The sequence below is a fragment of the Aotus nancymaae genome, unplaced genomic scaffold (genome assembly GCF_030222135.1).
Source record: "Aotus nancymaae isolate 86718 unplaced genomic scaffold, 86718_ANA_hifiasm-v0.15.2.pri h1tg000065l, whole genome shotgun sequence".
NCBI classification, from domain to species: domain Eukaryota; kingdom Metazoa; phylum Chordata; class Mammalia; order Primates; family Aotidae; genus Aotus; species Aotus nancymaae.
Window position 1 is genome coordinate 4,224,225 of NW_026988480.1, and position 15,515 is coordinate 4,239,739.

General features: G+C 42.6%; 1 protein-coding gene across 8 annotated transcripts in view; it reads left to right on the plus strand.

Moving 5' to 3' along the window:
* The window catches only part of COBL (cordon-bleu WH2 repeat protein), a 289,353-nt gene that overhangs the window by 123,041 nt on the left and 150,797 nt on the right, over window positions 1-15,515 (plus strand). For 5 of the 8 annotated variants that reach the window (XM_064366666.1, XM_064366668.1, XM_064366671.1 and 2 more), the window contains exons 4-5: window positions 746-974; window positions 7,880-7,977. In XM_064366666.1, the coding sequence (XP_064222736.1) occupies window positions 746-974; window positions 7,880-7,977 (327 nt within the window). Of the gene's footprint in view, window positions 1-745; window positions 975-3,890; window positions 3,936-7,879; window positions 7,978-15,515 lie in introns of all 8 variants that reach the window. The other 3 variants (XM_064366667.1, XM_064366669.1, XM_064366670.1) reach the window with 1 other exon arrangement.

Below are 15,515 nucleotides of genomic sequence, written 5' to 3' on the forward strand. Positions count from 1 at the left end.
TGACCAGTAAAAGTGGAAGAAAAGTGATTAGTAAAAGTGAAGGAAAAATGACTACCACTTTATCTGCAGTCATTTAGAATTGGCATTAGTCAACTGAGTGCTTTTCTTCCTGATTATTATATACCTGGTATTTTTTTTTAATCAAATATATTTCTAGCTTAAATATGTGTGTGTAGTGTGTATACATAAATACATGTAAGTCTTTGTACACACTGTATATGTTTTATATCTGTATATATAGTGCATACAGTATATATATTTAGATAGATATACATCTGTATACATATATAAATATTCATATATTTATGTGGATATTTTGACTCCTTAAACAAAACTTTAATGTCATGTTTTTGGAGGGTTTTTCTTTAAATTATTCATACTACTTCCAAACTATTTTCTTTAGAAAATCCATATAAGTGCCATGTGTTCACATCTGGCCAGAACCCTTGGAAGACATTAAAGTATACGTATTGGATTTTAAATGTAGAGTCCTCCCTGGTGTTCATTCCCCTGTGTTGTTAGCAGCTTGTTCACTAATAAGAGAGATTCTAAGACAAATTTATTATTCTAGACATTCGTTTTTCACTATTCATTATACCATTTTCCCCCATGACTCACTCAATTTGTGGAAGAAAGATTCAGGCAACATACAATCCTGCCACACCCAATTGTCAGGTTGACACAGAAGTTGAAGCCTTGTGGGAGGATGTCTTAACGAATTCTTTTTGCCCATGTGTTCTTCCAGAAATCTGTGCGTTTGGTTGTGAATTACCTACGGACACAAAAAGCTCTTGTGCGTGTGAGCCCTGACGTTCCTCTCCAGAATATTCTCCCAGTCATTTGTGCAAAGTGCGAGGTCAGCCCAGAGCACGTGGTTCTCCTCAGGGACAACATTGCCGGGGAGGAGTTGGAGCTGTCCAAGTCCCTGAACGAGCTCGGGATAAAGGAGCTCTACGCGTGGGACAACAGAAGAGGTGAGGCCCACTGCGTCTTACACACCCAGCCAGTGATCACACAGATGTGAGGCGTGCATCCGTCCTCCGTTGCTCTCAGCACTCTCTGTAGCGCCAGGGAGAGATGGGTATGTGAAGTTCTAGGCAAGTCAGGTTTTGTCCAGACCAGTGTTGAAGTAGGCAAAAAAGAAATCTAGTGTATTCTCCTTCCTTTGGATTGAACTATGCCCCCTTTCTCCCAGCCCTGAACATGTCCTTTATCCTTTGTCTCCCTGCAAACTTCCATGACATAAGTAAAAGGGAAACAGGTGAGGCGAGATTAGAGCTTATGCTCTGAAGTAACTACTGCAAACCATCTATAATACTTTCTTGCGGGTTGGTGGCTCACACTTGTTGTCCCGGCACCTGGAGAGGCCAAGGCAGGAGGATGGCTTTAGCCCAGGAGTTCAAGACCAACCTGGACAAAATAGACCCCATGTCTACAAAAATTTAAAGATTAGCCAGACGTGGTGGTACATGCCCATTCCTATAGTCCCATCTGCTTGAGAGGCCGAGGCTGGAGGATCGCTTGAGCCCAGCAGATTGAAGCTGCACTGGGCTGTGGTCACACCGTTGCACTTAGCCTAGGCAACAGAGTGAGACCCTGTCTCTTCATAAAAACAAATTATCTTGATTTTCTTTTTCAGTTGCCATTAGCTGCTGTTATCAGGTTTCAAACATTGCTTATCTCTGAAACCAGTGGGCACTTAGCTGTTCTCTAAAACTGAACAATGACTGGTTTGAGATCCATTCCTTAAGACAACTTTAGGGCCACCTTAGGCCTCCTCACCGTCTTACCAGTGTCATCTTGCTTGTCGTGTGAATCTGGCTCCTAGTATGAGGCCACAGTTAGAGCAACCAGCGAGAGTGGCAGCCCTGAGGCCTTGCTGGTGCAGAGACTGAGATGTTGTGTAAGCAAATGTTTCTGATTGATATAGAAGGCTAACTGCGTATTTTAACTACTGTCAGACCAAAGGAAATGTTACATTCCTTGACCTCAGAATGATCAAAATGGACTTTGTAAAAGTTTCTCTTCTAATGAGCCTAATTTGGTATCTGTTATCTCTGTTTCATTATTCCACAAATATTGGATAGGTTGAGTTTAATAAATATATACATATTCAAGTTTCTTCTGTTTTTCTATGGCTTTTTTTTCCAATAAAAATGTACTTTTTCTTTTTTGGGATGGAGTTTCACACTTGTAGCCCAGGCTGGAGTGCAGTGGCGTAATCTTGGCTCACTGCAACCTCCGCCTCCTAGGTTCAAGTGATTCTCCTTCCTCAGACTTCTGAATAACTGAGATTACAAGTGTCTGCCACCATGCCTGGCTAATTTTTGTATTTTTAGTAGAGACGGGGTTTCACCACATTGGCCAGGCTGGTCTCCAACTCCTGACCTCAGGTGATCTGCTCACCTTAGCCTCCCAAAGTGCTGGGATTACAGGTGTGAGCCACTGCACTCAGCCATATTTTTTCTTGATACCAAATTATTGTGAAATCCATGATCATAGGTGGAATCTCTGTCCAGCCTGTCTCCTCCCCACCAAGTCAGCCCTCCCCACCAAGTCAGCCCTCCCCATCAAGTCAGCCCTTGTCTTCCTGGATATCTGGCATCTAGATCTGATTTGATATTCAAGAGAGGGTTTTGGCTCAATTGAGTATAAGATACATGGACTATTTATTCCTTTAAAAAAAGTACTCTGACATTTGAGAATAATGCATCTTATATTTTATCCAGTGTCTTTTTAAAACACAGACAGAAATACTCTCAGCATCCCAGCACAGGCCTGGTGGCACTGAGTATATCAACCCTATTTAAATTTGATTTACATGACTCTTCGGAAGCAGCTTCCATTTGGTAAGATAAAAAGAAAAAGAAAAGGAAAACTGTTCCATATTCAGGTATCTGAAACAAGAAGGCTTACAGAAACAAGTGTTTCTGTTACATGCCACCACTTGGATGTATCTTGAAAGGTCGATGTTGAACCTGTATCTGAGAGAAGTCATATAAAACCTGCCTGTCTGTGAGGGAGAGGACCCAGGCAAGCCCATGATCATCGGGAATGCAGGAGCTGAAGCGTTCATGTGGTCAGGAGCCCAGAGCGTCTCTTCTGATCCACACATGGGCCAGAGCAGAACATGCTGGTGCTGTCAGCTTGGCCATTCAGATTTTGAAACACTTCTGCCCTTGGTGGGAACTAGCTGCTCCCAAACCCCCAAGTTCCCCTCTTTACTGCCTTGGACATTTTGGCCCTCCCCACCCCACTTCCAACACGCCATGAGCCTCCCCACCATGGGGGTCCTGCTCCAGCCCCGGGGCCAGCACCCCTTTCACCTGACATGCCCATGCCATGCCAGCTGACATTTGATTACATCCCTGCCAAGTGCCTGCCTCCTGATCACTGTCAGATATCTGAGACGAAAAGACACTTGTCCAGAGGCCATCCCCAAGGCTCCCTTTCTCCCCTGCAGCTGCCCTGGGCAGGCCTGCTGGGTGCTGCTGGAGGAGCCCTTGCAAGCTTTCACTCCTCTTGATTTGCACATGGAAGGGAAAGGCATCCACTCCTGAGCCCTACCACTGCTGGAGAACAGAAGGGCAGCTGGCAGGAGGCGAGGCATTGCTAGGCAGAGGCCCACCCTCCCCTGGAGTCCCTGGTAGGGGCATGTTGATGAAGCCAAGGGCTCTGCTGCCACCTGCGTCCACAGTGGTGCTTAGCAGGCTGTGCAGCTGCGGCCCCGAGAGGGCCAGCCCAGAGAGGCAAGCTAGCCCGGCAGGAGGCCTTTTCAGTGCTACAGCAGGACTGTCCTCCTCTGAGGCTTGTGAGGGCCAAGGCCTGGGTTAGGGGCTCCCACACATCTTGAAGCCTGACCTCACTCTCTCATTGCCTGCCTTTTCCAGTTCTTCTGACCAAAACTCAGTCCGAGCCTTCCCTGAGCTGTCAAGGTATAGTAAACCCAGGGTTTCCTGCTTCTCCTGTGACGCTGCACTTGGCATGGCTCTGGGGTCAGAGCTGCACGGAGGTGACGTTTTTGTGCCAGAGTCCAAGGAATGGAAGTTTAACTTGGGGCCCTTCTGAGGGTGCATGCCAGGCTGACGTGAAGTTCTGGTTTGGTTTCTTGATTTTCTGGTTGGTTCAGAGAAGAATGCTTCTTGTGTGAGAATTTGCTGTGTGGCTCTAATTGATGAGGAATGAGGGAGGCTGTTATAGAAAACAAATTCTGTTGCCCAGAATTTCAGGGCAGAGCAGAAGTGGTGCATACAGGAAAGACACCCTTTCCTTTCCACCTCCACCTGCCTGTGCTTACCTGCCCCTGAAGGCCATCCTGCATGCTACAGAATTTGGAACTTTGTCTATAATAGAATTTGTCTATTATAGACAAATAGGGAAATGATTCATCTAGATTTTGCATTTATTCTGACATCTATTTAAAAGTTTCTCTCATAGAGATATTTCTGTACAGAAAGAGCTATACAGAAAGAGATGTTTATATGTATATATAGACATACAGATACATATGTGTGTGTATATACTTATTCACATACGCATGTGCCTATACGTAGGTAGAATGCCCGTTGGACGTTTGCAGATGTTGACCTAGTCCCTGCCCCCACTTCCATTTCTGTGCTCGATGGCCCTGTTCTGGTCACTGAGTCTCTTCCTCTGGACAAGTGAGTGGTTTGGACTCGTTGGTCTTTAGGGGTCCTTCATCCTTCTCTGCCCCTCTGCAATTCATCTTTATTTTCCAAATCATTGTAACGCTTCAGGACAGTAAAACTTTCAGATTAAGTGTGGTGCCGTCAGCTTGGCCGTTCAGATTTTGAAACACTTCTGCCCTTGGTGGAAACTAGCTGCTCCCAAACCCCCAAGTTCCCCTCTTTACTGCCTTGGACATTTGCCCTTGGACAAATATGCAAATGATTAGTCCATATTTTTTGTTTGCATTGATGGTCTGATGGCAGAATTTGTACAATCCCAGTCCGTGATTCTGCCACCAATGGCCTAGAGCTCTTGCTGTCGATCAGTTGGCAGTGATATGGGAACAATCATATTTCTGTCCTCCAGGAACACCTACACTTTCTCTCCTCTTGTGATGTCTGTATGCCCTGACTTTTATTAATACTGAGTTTCCAGACTTTTATTAATATTTAATTGCTTTTAAATTAGAGTGAATTCAATCAAAATGAATGCCATCCTCAGCTTATACCATTGGAACCGTGGGTTCCAGAGCTCACTTGCCCATGTTCCCGAGGGCTGGCTATGCATCAGTTGTTCATTGCTGCTCTGCTGTATAGCCGGGCAGCCTCTGGACATTTTGACTGATGGGAACAGTGAATTGTCTTACTTTGCTCCCAAACCAGTTCTTTTCCAGTGTCTGCCGAGGCTCAGAGGCCTCATAGGAGGCCGCTATCAGTCAGTGACTGAGACCAAAGCCTCACCTCTAAAAATAGACCATCGGCATTAGGCCCAGCTCAGCACTGTGAGTCTCAGGCTCCTGGTGCCTCTACACAGCTGCAGGTGTAGCTACCTGAGAAAGTATCTCTCCCACTGTTTAGGGGCAGTTCTGGTGCCGGGGCTGTCCTGGACCCTTCGTCAGGGAGCCGACCTCAGTCCTTAGGGGTGGTGATCAGCCACTGTCCACATTCAAGGAGAGAAATCTGATGCAGTCTGTCCTTTCTGTGGTCAGTGTAATATAGCTTCTGTCCCAGGAACATGCTCTATTTCTTGTGTATCAGTAGGATACTATGATGCCATCCGTTTTAATAGACAATTTCTTGACTTATGATTTTCAACTTTACTATGGTGTGAAAGTGATGTGTATTCAGTATGCTCCTGGACTTACGGTGGGGTCACGTCTGGATAAAGCCATCGTGAACTGAAAATGTAACCGTGTCGTCAGTTCACAAGCATCCGTTGGTCCATGTCACATACCACTCAATTCTAGAAACATCCTCAGTTATAAACATACATATTAAGGCATACAATAGTTTAGATGCAGTCTTAACCATGTGCTCTATTTTCCTCTTTATAGCTCTGTACCGAATAGAGGGTTTGCTGTGACTAACTTTGCAGTGTGCATCAGTGCATCTGCACTGTGTTGCAGCAGGCCCTCTAGTTTGGGTACTGTGCGATGTGGAGCCTGCTTGGGCCTCAGCTGGAGCCTCCTGAATGTAACCGAGAGTCCTGGCCCTGCCTCGATGGCTAGGACAGGCACTTTTGCTCCTACAGAGTGATTTCAGGAGCGTGTGTGATGGGTTTTTGCTCTGTTGTGCGGACATTATCAGTGTTCACGCCTGTGTTATTAATGCACTGACTGCTGTGTGTGTTCTCTAACTCAAATGTAAAATCATATAGTAGCAGATCGAGAACTTGTTTGCATTGATGGTCTGATGGCAGAATTTGTAAAATCCCGGTCCGTGATTCCGCCACTAATGGCCTAGAGCTCTTGCTGTCGATCAGTTGGCAGTGATAGGGGAAAAGTCATTTTTCTATCATCCAGGAACACCTACACTTTCTCTCCTCTTGTCATATCTGTATGCCCTGACAGAGAAGAATGGAATGAAGTAGTGACAGAGGCCTTTCCTGAGCAAATAAATGCATGACACTAGTGAGCAGTGTGCTGAGCTGTGTGAGCGCTGTCCTGCGCAGTTAGCGCGCTCACCCCCAACATGCAGATGAAACTGCTGAGGCTTGGAGAAGCTAAGTGGTTTCCCCAAGTGTGCCACACACATGGGAACTCTTAACCTCAGCACCACTCCCTGAGTGATATTCTCCAGACCCTCAGCTTAAGCCTCCTTAGGGGCTAGTTTGACTGTGTAGCCCTGGGCCCTGCACCCAGGATTTCTTATTCTGGGGTTCTGGAGTGGGTCCAGGTATTGGCATCTCTCGCAAGTTCCCAGCGATGCTGATGCTGCAGGTTCCACTTTGCTTTGGGAACCACGGCCCATGGCTATCTTGAGAGCTGGCAGACACATCTGAGCTTCAGTGTGCTTGCCTGGAATTTGGAAGGGTCCAACCTGGTTCTAGAATCCTAATGAAGAAAAATTCATTAAGAAAAAAGAAAGAAGAAAATAATTGCCCCCCTAGAGAATGTAATTTGAAAGGAAAGCATTCTGGATGCCGTAGAGGAAGGAAAATCTGGAAATGTGGTTCCTGGGAGATCTGATGCAGTTGTTTCAAATACCACCTTGGGGAACTCCTAGCTGTTACTCCATTTTCTGGAAATGAGCTGGAAGGCTGCTGATTTATTTCATTTAGTTAAAATGTGTACCTCACTCATGATTCTTAAAGCAGGTGTACTGCACTGAGGGCACAGTCCTAGAGCTGTGCCGATTTGGCAGCCACAGGCCTCATGTGACTCTAGCAGGCGCCCAGTCCACACTGAGATGTGCCGTAAGCCTAAAGGCACGCTGAACTGTGAAGACTTAGCACCAAAACCAATGTAAAACTCTTTATATTGACTGCATGATGGAATGATAATATTTTAGATATGTTGGATTAAATGAAATTGTTACAATTAATTTTACATGGTTCTTTTAAATGTAGCTGCTAGAGAACATAAAATTACATATGTGGTCTGGTTTAGCTTTCTTTTGGACAGCACTGCCCTAGGACTTTATTTTGTCATTCTCCAAAAAGGTGACAACCACACCCAGAGAAAATGCCTCCATCATCCCTAAAAGACTGTGTAAGAACCTGTAGTGATTTCCCAAATGGGCTTGGGGCCTTGAGGTAGCTCGGACGGCTTGGGAAGAAATAGATGCTTTTCCCTCTCTTAAAAGAACTAAAGGTTTAAGAGTAAAGGATTCATTTAGTAAGATTTTTAAAGTGAAGTATTTAATCTCTTGTTTCAAATGCTGAAAAATAACTTAGTGCTTTTTTTTTCCAGAAACCTTTAGAAAATCATCACTTGGCAATGATGAGACAGATAAAGAGAAGAAAAAATTTCTGGGATTTTTCAAAGTTAATAAAAGAAGCAATAGTAAGGTAATGGATTAAATGCACATATGATTTTGTATCATGTAAAAAAAAAAATAGTGTCTTAAGATATATGCATCAACCTGTCCTGGAACTTTTCTAAATAATTCTATTTAGGAATACGAATTCCTTCAGGTAAAAGGGAGCTTAGTATGCACTGGAATGACAGCTGTGCTTCCACACTTGATCCCAAGAGGAGTTATCTTGGGTGATGGTGTTTTATTCACTAGGGGTGCAGGAAGCCTGTGGGTTCCTGATGACCACGGCCATAGGCCCTTCTGCCTGTAGGTGTTCCAGTACATCCGCAGAACTCTGCCTGTGGCTGAAACTCAGTAAACCTTGTTTGTATTAATGAATGAGTGAATGCATGTTCTAGTTAAATGTAAATAGTCAATATTGCTGTCAGTGAACTGTAGCTTATGCCTCGTGGCAGAGAAGAGTATCTGTGGTTGAACTGGGCTGCTTGCTAGTAACTTTTACATGTTCTTTGGTCCTCCTGATACGATCTGGGAATATACCATGTAGTAAGTTAATTTTATTGCTCTTGTTGGTGTTTATTAAATACATCTCAAAGTCATATTTTGGATACAATAGTATAGAGTAATTAAGTCACAGTACCCAAAACAAAAATGAAGATTTTCATAATTAATTATAATCTTGGTATTGGCTTCTGACTACCAAGAGAAGAAAATGCTCATTATCCCTATTTATATTTAACAAGTATGTTTTACTAATATCTAGTATTTTATCCTTACTAATTAAGACTGAAAAAGACACAACTGTTCAAATGAGTGTTAGGCTTTAGTTCCACTAGCTCAGTTGCTCCATCTGTGTATTTCTAGAAGAGATGTGAGGACTGGAGACTCATTTGTGTGTAGACCTTCCCGGTGCCATGGTATAGATGAGTGCATCTAAGACTCACATTTCTGTGCAGACCTTCTCAGTGCCATGGTGGAGATCACTGCATCTACGATTCACATTTGTGTGTAGACCTTCTCAGTGCATGGTGCAGATAGGTGCATCTAGCCCAAGGCTGGACATCTGATTTCCTGCCCTTGAGTGACCTGTGCTGCAGCCTCTGCTGTTAGAATTGTGGTTCACCCAGGTTTGCTGATGCGGATACCAGAGCTCAGAGAAATAAAGTAAATTTCTTAGCGTCCCAGGCTTAGACACAGACATGTCTGTGTGCAGAGCCAGCGCATCCCTCTCACCCTGTGGTGGTTGGGAAGGGGAGAGGAGGGTGAGAGCCACATGAGAACAGAAGGTCCAGTGGAGCTCAGCTGACCTGGCAGAGACTTCCTGTCCTTAAGAGTAAGAGTTTTTCACAAACCTCAGATTATTTTTTCTTCACCTCTGCTGAAACTTCAGTAATGGCTTTGTGATTCTCTTACACATGACTGATTGTATGTGCTTTCCCGTGTTTCTGTATGTCCTTTGAAAATCTGTATCCCATGCATGTCTAGGTGGGACCTTTTCCGCCCTGACATTTTCTATCCCCCCTCTCTCCCCAACTGTCTCTCCTCTCCCCCTCTTTTCCCTCCTCCTCTCCCTCCTCCTCTCCTGACTTCCTCTCCTTTCCTGTCAGAATTACTTGAAATTACAGAATTAAAATTTTGTGGCCTGGCGTGGCGGCTCACTCCTGTAATCCCTGCACTTTGGGAGGCTGAGGTGGGCAGATCACCCGAGGTCAGGAATTTGAGACCAGCCTGGCCAATGCAGTGAAACCCGTCTCTACTAAAAACACAAAAATTAGCTGGGCTTGGTGGCGGGTGCCTGTAATCCCAACTGCTCGGGAAGCTGAGGCAGAAGAATCGCTTGAACATAGGAGGCAGAGGTTGCAGTGAGCTGAGATCGTGCCACTGCACTCCAGCCTGGGCGGCAGAGCAAGACTTCATCTCAAAAAAGAAAAAAAATACAGAATCAGAATTTTGTATTTGAATTTCACTCGCTCTATGAATGTTGTTTTGTTGTTGTTGTTCCTGACATTTTTGAGATAAATTGGCTGAGACCACGTTCACCCTTGTCCTCTTTGATTCCCCACGACACCAGTTCACAGTAAAATCCACCATTCCTCATTCCTCACCCTTAGACCTCAATTAGTTGTTCTCTTTGTGTCTTCTTCCTTGTAAAAGATGGAATGGCCAGAAAAACCAAATAAAAGATCTAGAAAGACTTGCTTTTACCAAAATAAGATCACCTGAAGAACTGGAAACGTGGGGACCGCGACTCGGCTTCTGATAGTTCAGGGGGTCGGGAGACAGACACCACACGTGGCAACACAGCAGTGAAGGTGCAGACAGCGATCCAGTCACGTCCCTGCATTGCAAGGGACTTTCTGTTTTTCACCATTGTCAACCTAAAGAAAGAAACTGACTCAAAATTAATCTAGAGAGTGTATCTGGGCCAAGGTTGAGAACTGTAGCTTGGAACACACTTCGTTTGCCTTGGGGAGTGCTCCATTCAGTCTTAGTTACGAGAAGGTTTCCTACAGCATAAAGGAAGAAGGTGTGGCTGACTCAGAGTTGTTTGACGAGGATTGTCACTAGTTTACAGAAATAATGCTGATTACTGATTGACTATACAGCCCTGAACTGTGGCAGATGAGTTATGGTGTCCAGTATATGCCATTTTGTAGCCGCTTGGCATAAAAGTCAGTCAGTGTTGGAGCTCAAGTAGCAGTTGGCTTTATGGAGTAATTATTTAGCTCAAGCGGGGTGTGGGGCATGACCGCTGCTGCATTGCAGCACCTCCCTGGGCCTGACAATTAAAAGGGGCTCACATTCTGTAGCTAAAACATTTATTTATTTTTTCATTTCCCCTTTTGATAAAAAATATTTCTTCTTGAAAGCATTGATGATTAGAGGCTAAGTGTCAGGGTTGGGTCATTCTCAGTTAGCTCTGTCCCATGTTAGGGAGGAAAGGAAAGACATTTCAGGGTGAAATTTTAAGAGAACCCAAAAGCCAAATTCGGGTGGCATTACAGAGTGGCGAGAATGAAACCTCAGTCATGTCAGTAATTTATTAGCTGCTGTTCCTTGTTGAATTATCTCTAGTCTTTGGAATACCGTTTTAGTTTTCTCAGAAGAAATAAAACCACGAGAGCTATATAGCATTAATAATTTGAATAGTGGAACATAACACACACAGGGTTGGATTATAGTCAGAAAGATAATTTACATGCCAGATCAAACCTGCATTCCATTAGGGAACAACTAAAAACGTCAGGCAGAATATTAAATCCTGCTTCTTCTTTAGAGACTTGGTGTAGCCACGAAATAATTCAGGATTCAGTCCAAATTGTAGGCAAATAATATCACAAAAACAATAGTCAGTGCTGGAACTGAGTATCAGGTGGCCTATTGAAACATAGTTTTTCTCTCTCCAGTTCCTCCAGTTTTACCAAAGATAAATCATAGAGGAACCAGTTTATTTGTAAAATAAGTTTTACACTTATTATACTTGTCATGTTTATTTGCATAAAACGCAGCAAAAAGAGTGGCCCTCCTGGCTCATTGTAGTTGGCTTTGCTGTAACTTTTTGATAAGGAATCTCAGATTAGACTTTTAAAAGGCTCCTGTGGCTAGGAAGCCAAGTTAAGGATTTACCATCTAACTGTGCCAGTAATACCTGTATGAATTGGGTGAATTTCTTTCTTCTCGAGATCTGAAGATACCTTGAGATTATTGGGCCTGTCAGAAAGTGACGTGCTTTTACTTACCACAAGGTCAGCAACCTTGTAAGGAAACCATGTGGACAAGGAACCAGGCCAGTCATTTTCCAAGTCCATTGGTTATAAAGTCAACTTCAGTCCCTCAAAGCAGTCTGGTCATATCTGAAAATCTGTCATTCCAGTCAAAGCCTTTGTAAAATAACTAGTGTGTCCAGCGTGTTCTGTTACAAAAGAACACGGATCTTTATTGACCTTATGCAAGTAACTATATTGCCATATAAAGAAAATACAAATAGTTTCTGAATTTTGGAGAAATCAAGTAGAATAAAAGATAAATGCCTCCCTTTGCCCACAATAGTGTACTTTACCCAATTGCTATAAGCTATAAATAGCTCAAAAGGAAAAGTTTTCTTGATGCTAGAAAAGAATCTATTGTGTTTCAAACAAAAACAAGTCATAAAAATTATATCAGTGCTCTGTCACTTCAGTGTCATGTACTTAACTTTTATTCTGCTTGATGTTGGGTTAGCAATCTTTGTGAACTCACTGGGTTTTAAATCAGATTTTTGGATTTTTTTTTTGCCTTGTTCAATGATATGATATCAGAAACTTGTATTCAGAGTGCTTGTCATTATCTTCTCCATAAGGTTCCTTGAAGACACAATGCTTTAGCTTTACAAAGAACTTTTAAGAAAAGAGAGCATCAGAATAAAGCAATTCACTGTTTATGTCAAGACACATCAAATTTTTAGGTATCTTATACAACTAGAGAATACATATTAATAGCATATTTATACAAAAATAACTTGAAGAGAGTTAAACACCATATCTTAGCTGGGCACAGTGGCTCACGCCTGTAATCCCAACACTTTGGGAGGCTGAGGAAGGCGGATCACCTGAGGTCAGGAGTTTGAGACCAGCCTGGCCAACATGGTGAAACCCCTTCTCTACTAAAATACAAAAATTGCTTGAACCTGGGAAGTGAAGGTTGCAGTGAGCCAAGATTGTGCCTCTGCACTCTAGCCTAGGTGAAAGAGCAAGACTCTGTCTCCTCAAAAAAAAAAAAAAAAAAGTTAAACATCTTCCACTATCATTTTCACATACCAAATATGCCTAATATGCCTCTCTTGGACTTCCAGGGTCCCTGTTTGTGTTTCCAGAGGCCCTAATCTCCAGAAGTTAGTTCAGTGTGAAAAAAGACTCAATTAGAATTTGAAATTCCATTTCAAGAAGTTTGTCAGATGTCAAAGGCTTGAAACACTTGATTTCAAAATGGGATCACAGTAAAATAATAGTCATTCATTTAGTCAAAGTGGTTTTTCAAAGATTTCAAAAAGCAAAAACATTTGTTCTTTGATTAAGAGGAGACTTGGCCGGGCGTGGTGGCTCACACCTATAATCCCAGCACTTTGGAAGGCCGAGGTGGGCAGATCACCTGAGGTGGCAAGTTTGAGACCAACCTGGCCAGTATGGTGAAATGCCATCTCTACTAAAAATACAAAAATTAGCCAGGGTGGTAGCAGGTGCCTGTAATCCCACTATTTGGGAAACTGAGGCAGGAGAATCGCTTGAACTTGGGAGGTGGAGGTTGCAATAAGCCAAGATGGCGCCATTGCACTCCAGCCTGGGGAACAGAGCGAGACTCCATCTCAAAAAACAAAAGAAAGAAAGAAAAGAGGAGACTCAGTTTTCCAAATCAAGAAAAGATCTAATAATGACATCGTATGTCTTCCTCTCTATCCTTTTTGTATTGCAGCTTGCTCAAAAGGTAAATAAAAACCTTTTATTATCCCTTATCAATACAATATGAAAACCTTGTTCAAAAGAGAGAACCAAATTTTACCATCATATTAGTATGTTATTAATATTAAACCTAATTTTAATAAAACCTTATAAACAGATCCATCCAACCTCATTTAGCTTTGACTGCACAGATAAGTTTCTATAAACCTTTTATAATGTTTTACAATTTTTAAAATTTTTTAACCTGTACCCATTTAGTTTTATCTATCATTTTTGTATCCCATTAATTTAAAACAACCTTTAAATGATCTTTAAGCTATGTAAAATTGTCGTTCCTTTAACAAAAACTGTGGTTTTTTTTCTTTTTTTCTTTTTTTTGAGATGGAGTTTTGCTCTTGTTGCCCAGGCTGGATACAATGGTGCAATCTTGGCTCACTGCAGCCGCTGCCTCCTGGTTCAAGTGATTCTCCTGTCTCAGCCTCCCGAGTAGCTGAGATTACAGGTGCAAGCCACCATGCCTGGCTAATTTTTGTATTTTTAGTAGAGATGGGGTTTCACCATGTTGGTCAGGCTAGTCTCGAACTCCTGATCCTTATGTAGTCCACCCACCGTGACCTCTCAAAATGTTGGGATTACAGGCATGAGCCACTGTACCCAGCCAAAAAAAACACATATTTTTATGTCTTTTTTATAGCCTTTTTTAATTTTAATTTTTATTATTTTATTTTGAGACAGAGTCTTGCTCAGTAACTCAGGCTGGAGTGCGGTGGCACAGTGTTGGCTCACTGCAAACTCTGCCTCCTGGGTTCAAGCGATTCTCCTGCCTCAGCCTTCCAAATACCTGGGATCACAGGTGCACACCTCCATGCCTGGTTAATTTTTCTATTTTTAGTAGAGACGAGGTTTTACTATGTTGGCCAGGCTGGTCTCGAACTCCTGACCTCAGGTGATCCGCCTGCCTTTGCCTGCCAAAGTGTTGGGATTATAGGCGTGAGCTGACACACCTGGCCTATAACCTTTTTAAAAACCAAAAATGCATCTTACTTTTCTTGTGCTCTTTGCACACGGAATTGTTTCTCTTATCTAGCAGATTTAATTACGTATATTAATTTCAATGTTAACTCTTAGTATCCTAAATATTTGTGAAAAGTCTTAGGAAGTAAGCAATTTTAATTATGTACCCTGATACAGAGCCCAGAAAAAAGGACAGTTATGAAGGCAATGCCTGGAGAACCGACCCCTCCCAGCATTTTCAGGGGGCACAAGTGAGCCGGGGAAGGCATGTGGCGTAGCTCCGCCCCAGAGCTGTTGGCCGGGGTCCTTCAGGCATCGCGTGTCCCCAGGCCTTCCTGTGTCCACTTGTCTATACCCCAGAATCATGCAAGTATCAACAGTATCACAGATGCAACAATCTGATGACCTTAAACACCTAGCAGAAATAGCCTAAACCGATTTGACTACTACACCCAGGCAAAAATGTCTAAATTCTGAAAATATTTCTATTTTATTTTACCAGCAATTTTAGAATTAGCCTTATTAACCAAAGATTACTTAAGACACGTGAACTTGAAAAAGCATTTGGGCTTATTTATTTAATTTATGAGAACTTATTTACTTATCAGTCATTTGGTACCATGTAGACAATATACAAACACAGCCATGTACACATGTACATAAAAACATAGACAAAAATGAAGATTTCATAGCTTTGATTTTAAGATTTTAGCCATGAGTTGGGTAGAATTCACTAATTCAAAAGGACAGTTGGATTCAAACTGTGCCTTTGTAAATGGAACAAGTTAAAGTTTATCTGTTTCACATGCCTAAAGCCCTCACAAAATTTTAGAGAACAAGGTAACAAATTTACATTTCAAAGCAGAGAGAGAATTTAAGATTTTGTAAAGATCAATGAATTTTACATTATCTTTGGCAAAAATCATGTCCTCGAAGAGAAGCAGACCTGGGGAGTATATGTGGCTAGCAGGGGTTTAAGAAGAAAGAAATTCAGTCACCTGAGAAACTTATAGAGAGAATAGAGGACTCAAAAAATATGTGTATATGTATATGTGTGTGTATACATATATATTCCAAATATCAGTTACTAAGTTACCTTTTGACTATAGAGCTCTTAAAT